At 52.4% G+C, this 11560-nt stretch overlaps 1 protein-coding gene across 1 annotated transcript; it reads right to left on the reverse strand.

The window, feature by feature from the left end:
- Positions 1–6661: 6661 nt before the first annotated feature.
- TNNI2 (troponin I2, fast skeletal type) lies at positions 6662–10509 on the reverse strand. Its single transcript, XM_010164722.1, has 7 exons — positions 10479–10509; positions 10293–10299; positions 8468–8509; positions 8039–8167; positions 7528–7617; positions 7208–7384; positions 6662–6930 (listed from the first exon to the last, which is right to left on the reverse strand). Exons 1-7 carry the CDS (start codon positions 10484–10486, stop codon positions 6832–6834), a joined length of 552 nt encoding a protein of 183 aa, XP_010163024.1. The 5' UTR covers positions 10487–10509; the 3' UTR covers positions 6662–6831.
- Between the last annotated feature and the right edge of the window lie 1051 nt (positions 10510–11560).

An 11560-nucleotide genomic window follows, 5' to 3' on the forward strand; every position in this document is an offset into this window, starting at 1 on the left:
CAGACCTGCCCATGATAAAGACAACTCCGAGTGCCGAAACCTGGGATTAAGATACTCCAGCAGCTGCCTCACACATCTGGTGTGTGTTAGGAGGGATACACTGGCAAGGAAAACACACACAGGCTCCAAGCAGGACTGGTTAACCCGTTCATGACTGAACCTCTGTGGAGTGGAGCACCCAGACAGGCTGAGGACTGCAAGATGTCTGGCCAAGCCTCAGGAGAGCTTGGCTCAAACCTCAGCAGTGACCTGTGCTTCCTAGGTGATATTGGGAAATCAGGGAGTAATCCAGGTGCCTAAACATGCATGTCAAGTGCCACTGAGGATGCCTTGGGTTACCTAAGACACCTGCCAAGGCCTGACAGATGTCACATGGATTCAACAGCAAACCACCTCTTCTAGGGACCCAATCCACAGTGGGCAAGTCCTACACTTAGGGCATCTCTTCCCCTTCATAAACATCTCAGCCTCACTGTCTGGCCTTGCAGGAGAGATAACCAACCCATCCTCTTTGCCCTGAGGCAGTAGGCCATTGGCTTAGCCACAGAACACCCACCATGGTCACACCCTGGCCTTGGTTGGGCACTGTAGGTGCTGGTCTAGTACCAATCATGCTGTAGTCATGTCATGCAGGACAGCACCTCCTAGGACCTATTTTTGACACATATACCAGATGAGCATGATCCAGAGCACAACCTGGGTAAAGAGGGCCCTGAGTCCCTACCATACAAATACACCCCATGTCTTCCTTTTATTGGTGTACATCCTCCTTATGAAGGGCTTGAGGAGAACAGAGCCACCCCATGAGAACTTATTCCTCATGCATTTGGCTTCAAAAGATGCCAAGACAAGTTCCCAACAAGCTCAAAGACTCAGCCTGATGAGGAGCTTGTTGGACTCATTTTAAGGGAACTGGAGCTGCAGATGTCCAAAGCTCCTGCACAAGCTGGGTGTTGCCCTGGGCAGAGCAGAGCCCTCCCTCACCTGCACCAGGTGAGCAGGTACTGTCCTTCCCAGACAGGTTCACGTACAGACTGGACTGCACTGGGAGGGCTGCAAAGGGAGGATGAAGTGAGAGCAGCAAATCCTGTCAGTCAGAGCCAGATTAGAGTCCCAGGAGCCTGGCAGCCACCAATCCCCTCTGGAGCCTGGGCAACAACTTTCTTGGAGCCAGGACTCCCACTCTCCAAAAGAAAAGGCTGTTTCTGATGAAAACATGGCACCAAGGAGGCCTCAGAGCACCAGTCTGCCCAGACTCAAGTCAGTGTTGTCCAGATGGAACAGTAGCCAGGCTGGATGAGTGTCCAGCTGGGAGCAAGCCCAGCACTGGGGAGAGCACCTAAGGAGCCTGCTCAGCCGCTGCACAGACCCCACAACCGGGTGTGTGGGTCACGGGGTGATGGATGCAGAGGGGGGATGCAGGCAGAGCATCAGCCAGGGCTGGGTTAGCAGGGTCAGGAGGGGTCAGAGCAGAGGGGCCCAGGATCCCCAGGGCATGTTGAGGTTAACCACTTCACTGCCATGGAACCAGCTGTCATACCTTCTACCCTTCCAGTTACGGCTAGAAAAAGGGCTTTTAGATTTTGGGAAAGGTCTGAAACCCCTGGAAGCTGCACACTGTACAAAACCCACATGGCTAGGATGGATGCCTAGACCAGAGAGGGTGGAAAAAACACCTTCTTTCCCAAACCATCCCTCCACACACCTTGCACATCTCCAGGCTTAGCTCACCATGCCCCTGGAGCAGCACTCCCCCTGGTTCAGCTGCAGCAATCCTGGGAAAGCCCATGAGGCTTAACCCCATGGGCAACACAGCTGCAAACAGACCCTGAGCTGTCCCCACTCTCCATCACAAGGCCAGGACACCACCCTGGTCCCAAAGTGCCATCATATTCCCTAACAGCAGCTCTCCCTTGGGGACATTTCCACTCTTGGGGTGCCTACCCTGCTCCATGCAAGCAGTAAAGCCCTGCCATGCCCCAAAACTGCCTGGACATCTCCACTCTCCTCATTGCTGCAGATTTATTGGTGCTGTCAGACACCTCGGGCTGAGCAGAGCTCACTGCCTTGTGGGGTTCAGCCAGGGGATGCCTGGGTCTCCCACAACCTGAGGGGCTGGGTACCCCCAGGGGGACAGGCTGGGCTGTGCCTCTGCCCTGCTTCCTCCAGAGAAGCAGGAGCCTCAGCACCTCCTCAACTAGAAAAAGTGCTTTTTCACCCCACCCTGGCAATGCTGATCTGGAACCATCAAAGGATGGTTCCTGGGCCAGCCCAGCCTTCCTCACAACCAAATCCAGAGGCAAAGGGATTCCCATAGGCTTCAGAACTAGACTTCATCCCAAGAGTTTGAAACCAGGCAGGACTCCAGGCAGCAGAGAATCTTCTGTGGTTTAAAAAAAAAGGTGAAAATTCAAATGAAGGCTGCTGGGCAATCCCCTCCTTTAACACATGCCTCCAAAGCCAGAGCTGGACAGTGGAAATAAGCTCAGAGGCAAGGCAAGGCAAGCTGGATTTTATTTTATTTTTTAATTATTTTTTTTGTTCAAGGAGAAAGGGGCAGTGGTGGCACCTGACACCTCCCTATAATTAGAGATAGTTCCTTATCCCTAGTGCCACTGCCAAGGCACCTACATCCAATTTGGACAAGCTAAACTATTGCCCAGCTTCATTAAATGATCCATCTGGCTCTTCCCTCTTCATTTCCCTACTATTTTTCCACTTTAATGAGCCCAGCTGGGTCCAACTGCGAGTAGTTCCTCCTGAGCAGGCATCAGCCATCCCTCCCCCAAGGAATCCGGTGTGCTGAGGCCTCCAAAGATTCTCCACAGATCAGTTTTCTCAGACAACCTCCTTCCAACCATGGGTATACTTAGCAACAGCAGTCATCCTAGTAAGGGCCCTCGAGATTCCTCTGAGGATCTGGAGAATTCAAGACAGCTGGGGATAGACATGGCAAAGAAGAGCCTCTCCCCAGGCGGTGACCATACATGGGCTGCCAAGGTCTCCCTGCAGCTCATGGGATGGGAAGCCCCAGAAGGAAGGAGATGAGGGAATTGGAGAGAAACCAATCTCATCTCAGACCCCATAGCCAAGAGGAACCTGTCTCATGAGCAATGCTCCTGCTTGGGTGCAAATATCCTGCAGAGCACAGCCATGGGTGTAGCAACTAAGGTCAGAAGCTGTCTGAAGCCTCCAGAGCTCTATGGTGAGTCTCCTAAATAGCAGACCCAATACCTACTGGGTTATCTAGCCCTGGTGTAAGGCAGGCTTCCCCCACACCTTGGGCTCCCAGCCTCCCCACCATTAAAGCAGGAGGTTTGGTTCCTTCATCCTGCACCAGGTTGCCCCATCAGGGCAGGACAACCCAAGCAGTCACCTCCTCAGAGCCCAACCCCAAGCTTCTCACTTCTTTTGGGGAGGCTTGACATCAGGATTACACCGCAGTGGTTCCCTATATAGCAATTCCAGTTCATGGAAGGGAGCATCACACCAGTTTGGTTGCACCAAATGCTGGCACCAGCAAGGCTTTGCCAGCATGTCCACATTTGTATGGAGAAACACAATAAGTTATGTTCAAATGAGGGTTTCTAGGACATTTTCTAATGCAAGCTCCTCTTCTAGACACACCGGGCACAGTTCAATAGATAAAGTTCATTGTTTAAGCAAACCCAGCACCTTTCTTCTCCCCATATCTACTCATTTTACACCAGGGAGCCTTAGGATTGACTTTCCTGGCAGCTCCATCCCAAGACTCACTGCTCACATCTCTAGCACGCCTTAAGCTGTCTTAGAAGCACTGCCCTGAGCCCATCCATACACACGTCAGCTTGAAAAGAGCTTTGTCCTCAAGGAGAGGAGATCAGAGAGCTGAGCAAGCCACAGAGTGAGAAAAGGTAGCCCCCAAGAGCAAGCAAATGTTTCCTTCCTCCATTTCACAGAATCACAGCATGGTGGGGTTGGAAGGGACCTCAGGAGATCATGCAGTCCAACCCCCCCTGCCAAAACAGGATCCCTACACTAGGTTGCACAGGAAAGTGTCCAGGTGGGTTTGAACATCTCCAGAGATGGAGACTCCACACCCTCTCTGGGCAGCCTGTCCCAGGGCTCCAACACCCTCACAGTGAAGAAGTTTTTCCTGAAGTTTGTCTGGAACTTCTGGTGTCCCAGTTTGTGCCCATTGCCCCTTGTCCTGTCACTGGGCACCACCGAGAAGAGCCCGGCCCCATCCATTGACGCCACATTTCAGATATTTATAGACATTGATCAAGATCCCCTCTCAGGCTGCTCTTCTCCAGGCTGAACAGTCCCAGCTCTTTCAGCCTCTCATTTTGGGAGTGGAAATCACCAGAGCCCAGCAAGTGTTGAAGGAACACAAGTAAAAGCAGGAGAAGTTCAGAGCTGCACATGAAACTACTACACAAATTGAGAGGGAAAGTAATTCTCCATATTTTAAAAACAAACAGGAAGTTACTTTTGCTCACCACTTCTTTTCCATCAAGTTCCTGAAGGTTCTAAGGGTTGGGGTGGTACAGAACAGACCCCTCCAGACAACCACTTATTTAGCTGAAACTCCAGCAGGAAGCAGAGGAGGGAAGAAGCTGACCATGCCCCACCAGCAGCCCCCCCACCTCACCCCAGCAGCAAAGGAGAGCAGGAAGGCTTCATTGCCTTGGGTCACCACCCAGCATCTCCTCCTTGCTCCTGCAAGGTGAGGTGAGCCTGCAGCAGAGGCACAGCCAGGCTGCAGTGATGTGGGGAACCCCACAAACCCTGCTGAGAAACCCCTGCGCTCCCCTAGCAGCCAGGGCTTTCCCTTTGTTTCAGCAGAGTCACACACGGAGCCTTCCAGCACCTTTTGAAGCTTCTAGTGAAGTCTTCAGCCAAGGCTAATTGCTGTCAGGTGTCAGCCAAAACACTTACTGCAACCCTTAGTGACAGGGGATGACACACCTTTCTCCTCTCATTGTCACTCAAGGGGGTTTTTTTCCTCAACACCATTAGCTGTGCTGGCTTCCAGAAGCCTTGGGGAGAAATGCTAATGCAAGCTTTGAAGCTGGAGATGAAAAATCAGGCAAGCCCCCCCTTGAGCTCCCTGGGTGCTCAGGTCCAAGTCTGAGTACTTCTGGGTGATGCACCTCAGCCGAGCTTATCTCTGTCTGCTCCATCACAGACAGACGTGGTCTCTGCTACTGGTCTGTCTCCTTTCAACCCCCATGGAAAGCTGTCCATGTTGGAGCAAACAGACCCCAAATTTTATGATCTTTGCAGAGCAGAGGTATGGGGAGATGGGCAACCTCACAGCAACTGGCTGGAAACACGGCTGGGTTAACTCGGTTAGAGGCACAGGGGACACAGCAAGAAGTCAGATGTGCCCAGAGATGGCTGCAAGGAGAGGAGGCAGCTGATCTCCACCCACTGGTCTTAAAGATGGGGCTGATTTCAATTGCAGAGCAGGTCCAGGTTGCCAGACCCCTCGCTGAGCCTCTCTGCTGCTGGAGCTGTGGTTCCCCGCTTGATCAAACCCCCTTCCAAAGACTTTGAAGTTCAAAGGAGATGAGACCTTTAGGAAGTCTAAGTCTCTCCCTAGCTAGAGGAGCCTGTCAAAAGCCTGCCAGAGCATCTCACCCACTTCAGCCTCATGGGTCATCATTGTTTTGACCGCTCATCCTCCTTTCCCATCATCACCCATCCCAGTTTCCCAGCCTCCTGGGACTGGAAGGCAGTGGTGTTATTGGGGTACCCAGTCTCCAAGCCTCACCTCTTGCTCTCCTCAGGGGATTCATCTCCCACTTGGTTGACACCTTCTGCACCCTCCTGGCACCCCTCTGAGTCTGACATCTTCTCCCCTGGCCGGCACGGTGGCCCTGCAGACAGCTCCGGAGAAGGGTGCTGCTGCCGTTTCGCTTTTCCTGTGCTGGGCAGAAGTGAGCTGTGCCGGAAACTTGATGGCTTTGGGGGGAGGGGAGGAGGGCAGGAGGAAGGCAAATTTGGGTGGGTTTGGGGGTTTTTGGGTTTTTTTAAACCATTGGGACTATTTTAAGGTTTTTGTCTCTGCCACCAGCTTGAAGTCAGAAAGTGCCTGGCTAACCCAAAGGGAAAGTGGGGGGCATGGACATCCCCTCCATGGCAGGGAGAGAGGTGACCCACAGCTCCCCCAGCCACCCATGACATTTTGGGGACAGCCACCACCTCTAAACCACAGCACCCTACAGTGCACTGGGTGCCAGGGTGCTGCCATAGGAGCTGCTGAGGTTGTCGTGACTTCACACCTCTCAAAGCTCACTGCAGCCAAAGGGTCTTCTTCTGCCTTGCATCCATCACCCCTCACCTCCCTCTTCCCAGCTCTGCTCCTGCCCCATGGGTAGAGGTTCTGCAACACCTCCTGGGGCTTGGACTCTTGTCTCATTGTCACTAGTGAAGGACGTGGCCAGGAACCGTGGTACAGCCTGGTGGGAGGATGCCAACAGAGCATAGTGGCACGGCCTCACCCTTTCCTCCCCGCAACAAGGGGGATGAGCATCCCCAACTTCGAGTGGGACCAACAGTAGAGAAGTCCTCCATCCCCACAGGACAGCCCCCACAAAAGCCTCCCTGTCCCCACCAGGACCTCCACTGCAGGGGCAGACCCTGGTGGCACCATGGCATATGTTGGGGTCCAGCCCCCCAGGCAGGCGACACCCACCTCTCCCACCAAAGCTTTATTTACACCGCTGCTGCCAGGACACAGCTCTTGGCAAAATCAGAGAGAAATGGCACCCAGGTGGTGCCCTTGAACCCCGGGGGACGGCGGGGACAGGAGGGAGAGGAGGACGGGTGGAGAGAGGCAGGTGCTTAGGACTCGCCAGCCTCGAACATCTTCTTCCTGCCCTCCATGCCAGACTTCTCCTCAATGTTCTTCCTCCAGTCACCAACATCGCGGAGGTCCTTCTCCTGGAGGAGGGATGGGTGTATGAGTGTGAGTGGTGCCCCTTGGGGTGAGAACCCACCCAGGCAGGGCTCTTTACCCATCCACTCATGGGAAACTCATGTCAGCTAGAAGAACCCAATTCCACCCATGCTGTATATCTTCTTGGGCTGCACCCTCCTTTTTCAACATCATGGGAAAGGAGGAGATATTGAGCAGGAAGGACATTATGGAGAAAGGTTCACCCTCAACCCAAAATGGGGGCCAACTCCTGTATGGGCACGGGGAAGAGGGAAGGAATACCTTCTCAGTGTCCTCCTTCTTGACTTGCTTCAGGTTGGCTCGGAGGTCCATGCAGACCTTGTGCTTGGAGCCCAGCAGAGCCCGCAGCATGGCATCAGCGGACATGCGCACCCTGCGCAGGGGCGGTCTCTTGAACTTGCCCCGCAGGTCAAAGAGCTTCTGGCTCAAGTCTTCCAGCTGCAGGGAGACAAAATAGGGTTTGGTGGGGAGGAGAGAGAGAGAACAGGGTGTGGGTTTCTTGAGATGGACCCAAGCAGCGTGGGGAGGCACGAAGGATGGGCTGGAGACTCTCCTGAAGGATGGCTCCATCAAAAACTCACCTCCTTGTTAGTCTTCTGCAGCTTCACCTCAGTGTCATACCTCTCCTCATCCACTGACTCTATCTTGGCATGAAGCTTTTTGCACAGTTCCTGGGAGGAAAAGCAGAGAGAGTTGTTGACTGTTAGGACCCACACATGGGATTCCTCTCTCTTGACCACTCTAGCTTTGAAAGACCTCAGTCCAGAAGACCAGATTGGGTCAAGACCAGATAGTGAAGGATGGCTCGCAGGCCAGCTCCTGCTCTCCATGCTACTGGCTTCAGGCAAATCCTACCTCAACACATCATTAGAAATGCAACCTTCCTGCCAGCCAGATGACTTTTTTTTTGTAGAGAGTCCCCAGCTGTCTCTCAAGCCAATTCCACATCCAGTCAGCTCCAGGGCACCCACCATCCTGACCACCCTTGAGAAAGTGTTCAAGATGGGAAGGACAATCTAGATCCACCAGGCTGACTGATGGAGCCAAATCCTTTCTGCTCCAGCACAATGAAAGGGTTAAAGAAGTCTTTACCTGAAGTTCCTGCATCGATCCTGGGAGTGACAGAGGAGGGCAATGCTCAGCCAGGTAGTTTTGTTTCTCCACTTCTTTAGCAGCTGCTTCTTTTTCTATTTCAGTGACAGCCAGCTGGAGCATGGCACTCTGAAAGGCAGCAGGAGGATGATCAGCATGGGGTGGAGGTGAGGGAGGAGGACAGGGAGTTGTGGCAAGGGAGGGAGAGCCCTGATGGAGAAGCAGCTTGGGGTGCTCCCCATCAATACGAGGGTCGCCAAGCAAGGGATATTGGGGGGGACCCAGTAAGGAGGAGGGAAGGGTGTGGGGGGAACCCAGGTTGTACATCATGGCCTCTTCCAAGAAGGAGAGTGCCAAGAGCTGGTTGGCTCGGGATGAGAGATGGGATGGTCAGGACACACCTCACCCAGCCCCAGCAGTGCCACGTACCTTGAGGTGCTGCCGACGGGCAGTGGCTGCCCTCCTCTTTTTCTGCAAGTGGGAGGAACAAGAGAAAAGCACAACGTCAGGCGCCCATTCGCCTTTCCATTACCCTTCCCCGTACAACCCCAGTCTGCCAAGGACCTGCAGCCATGCCAAGGAGTTGGCTCCAGCCAAAGATGTATGGCTTGACACACAATTTGTCCCCAAACCAGCAGAGTCTCCTTTCTGAACCCAGCTTTGCCAACCTCAGGTAGCTAAAACCTCCCAAACACCTCAGGAAAAGATAATGAGGGTGATGAACTTGAAGATGTGCATATGAAATATCACTTCAAACGTGACTTCTTGGGACTTTGAGCTTTTTCTCTAATTTCCTCTTCACTCAGATGTATGTTTTGCTTTGCACTCAACCGCCCTGATGCCACTGGGCACTTGGCAGCTGTGAGATGCCTTCCTGAGTGGTCCCTGGCACACACAGAGTGAGAAGGACAACCAGGCAGATGAAAACATGAAGGTTGTGTTATTTCTGGAGCTGAAAGACCCAGCGCAGGTGATGCTGAAGGTGATGCTGTGAGAAACAGCAACCCCTTTTGCAACTCTTCCCCAGCCCAGCAGATACAAGTACTTCCATGTGGTGAGTTAGGGCACTGGGGAGGCAGATCCAGGCTTTGGGGGTGTTCATCAAAACATCAGACACAACTGTGAGACCTGCAGCTCTCAGAAGACCAAGCAAGGCTGAGTGTGGCTGGAGCAAGGGAAGCTGCATGCTGACATCTGACGTGCTGTGGTGGGGGAAGTAAGAAAGCAGCGTTTGGGTGTGTGTCTCTGCTGCACAGAGGAAGTGGCTAAAGATCTGCAGAGCAAAATGTAACAAAATCTGAGCTGTTTTGCATATGCAAATGGTGCTAAAGCCCTCCTGGCTCTGCACAGGGAAGACATCCAGCTCAGAGATGCAGCGCATCATTAACCAGCAGGGTTTTGCTCATATGAATGTGACCATGGGCCATGAGAGAGCAGATCCCTTGAGCACTGTTAGCCCAGGGCTTATTCCCCAAAGAGTGTCATCCCAGCCTTCCCTGGGGGCACTGGGTTTGGTGCAGAATCAAAGCACGTGTTGGACATCAGCACCATATTGTGGAGTTTTTATGTGTCCCTGAAATCCTCTTTTCTCTTGGTGAGGATAAGCTTGAGCTTGTGGTGTTTTGGACATAAGGGGAGGTGCCAAGCAGAGATGAAGGATGGAGCAACTTGCTAAGAGGAGATATGGAGTGACAAAGCCATGCACAGCTCTCCCACACCTTCCCTTGTGTTTCCCAGCCACCCCCAGGCTTTAATCCAGCCCAGCTCTGGCTCTACCAGAACCCAGGGAGAACTTGCTAAGGGTGCAACCTCCACCTTGCTCACACTGCCCTGGATCCAGAGCTTACCAGATCGCTTTGAGAAGCGATTTAGCAGTGTTTGGTGAGCAGAAAACCAAGGGCTGGGTGTGGGGAAGGAAGAGAGGATGCTCAGCCAAGAGCTGGGTGATGGATGGGTGATGGAGGAGAGACAGCTCTGGACCACTGCCTTCCCAGCACCATCTCGTGGTCGGCTGGGGAAGCGGGAAAGGAGGGAAAAAAGCATCTAACTCCAAGCCAGGAGGTAGAAAAAACCTTTAAAAGGGGTTTTTCTTCTACTTCCCATCTTTACCAGGGCAGTCAGCAAGAAAACCTTGCCCTGAACCATTCTTCTCCCCACCCCACATCTAGCAGCTGCTTTTCCTAAGGAGGAAAGGTGAAGCCAGGATTGATGCCATGAGCATTGCTGAAGGAAAACCCCAGCAAGACACACTTACCTCTTCACTGTTCAGAATGAGCAGATGGACAAGGAAGGGAAGGAAGAGAAAGAGGAGAAAAAAAGAAGCAGTTAGCATCTTAATCAGAAACGAGCAGAAGAATCTCACCAAGCCTAAAAAGTTGGCAGTCAAACACGAGCTTTTGATTGCCAACGACAGATCAGAGACAGAAAAATGGGAACTTACTCAGACATCTTGCTTTAGGTGGTCGTGAGCCTGCAATGAAAACCAAGGGGAGGAAAAAAAGGTTCACAGTTAGTCATGCTGGTGGTGACATTCTGGGGGTTAAAAACAAAGCAAGATTCCTCTAGAAAATAAATAAATAAATAAATAAATAAATAAGAGGTAGAGGTTTGCTCTTATTTCCCCAACTTCTCCAAATTTTCATCATATGGGGAACTAGGCTGCAGTCTGTGGAGAAGAGCCAAACATGTGCCTACTGCCAGCCACCCAAACCTCAGCACTAGGGGACTTCTGGGCCAGCACCAGTTGGTCTGGTCACAAAGAGAGATTTGTGACAATGATTCCTGCAGGCACGTTTCCCGTTTGACCCCCTAAGAAACCATTTTATGCGACGAAGGAAGAAGAGGAAAAAGCTATTTTCGGTTTACTGCTTCACTTTGTCATGCAGTCTTGCCTCACTTCCTCAACAAGAAATATGCCAAAGTCTGCAGAGGGTTGGGACACCCTGGGAACAGAGCCAGGCAATGGCCCCAGGTGACAAGGAAGGACTTCAGAGGATGCTGCTGCTGCCAGGATGTGAATCCATTGTGTGGGGCACAGGAGCCTGTTGCAACAACCTCAGCATCAATCATAGAATATTGTGAGCTGGAAGGACCCACAAGGATCATTGAGTCCAACTGTTGACGTAGAACAGGGTTGAAAGTTGTTGTTGAATTGAAGGCACAATGAGTTCCCTCAGGCACCTCCTTTAAGTGGGAATTTTATGGGTAGAACACAGCAAATTAGGGAAGAGATGGACCAGCACCTTTGTTTGCTTGCAAATTATTTCCCCGTAAACAGAATTACACTTTTCTAGCAGAGCAGCATCTCCTTCTTGTATCTCCCACTGGAAGGATGCAGATGTGGTGGCCAAGCCCACGCTAAGCCAGTCCTTTGGAGAGCAGGTGAGATCCCAAACCAGCCCTTGGCAGACCTCTGCCGGGAGGTGAAGTGTTAATGGGGGGCTCATGCCCGAGGGAAGAGGCACAGCTTGCAAGGCCAAGGAAACTTTATCCTGGAAAATGTGCAGGCCCATCACATTGTTG

Source organism: Antrostomus carolinensis, unplaced genomic scaffold, assembly GCF_000700745.2.
Source record: "Antrostomus carolinensis isolate BGI_N321 unplaced genomic scaffold, ASM70074v2 scaffold41433, whole genome shotgun sequence".
NCBI classification, from domain to species: domain Eukaryota; kingdom Metazoa; phylum Chordata; class Aves; order Caprimulgiformes; family Caprimulgidae; genus Antrostomus; species Antrostomus carolinensis.

Excerpts from the sequence above, each read along its gene's own strand:
- TNNI2 (XM_010164722.1), bottom strand. Across the intron at positions 7,618-8,038 it reads GATCGATGCAGGAACTTCAG|GAACTGTGCAAAAAGCTTCA; the intron begins GTAAAGACTTCT and ends TTTTCCTCCCAG. Across the intron at positions 6,931-7,207 it reads AGAAGGAGGACACTGAGAAG|GAGAAGGACCTCCGCGATGT; the intron begins GTATTCCTTCCC and ends TCCCTCCTCCAG.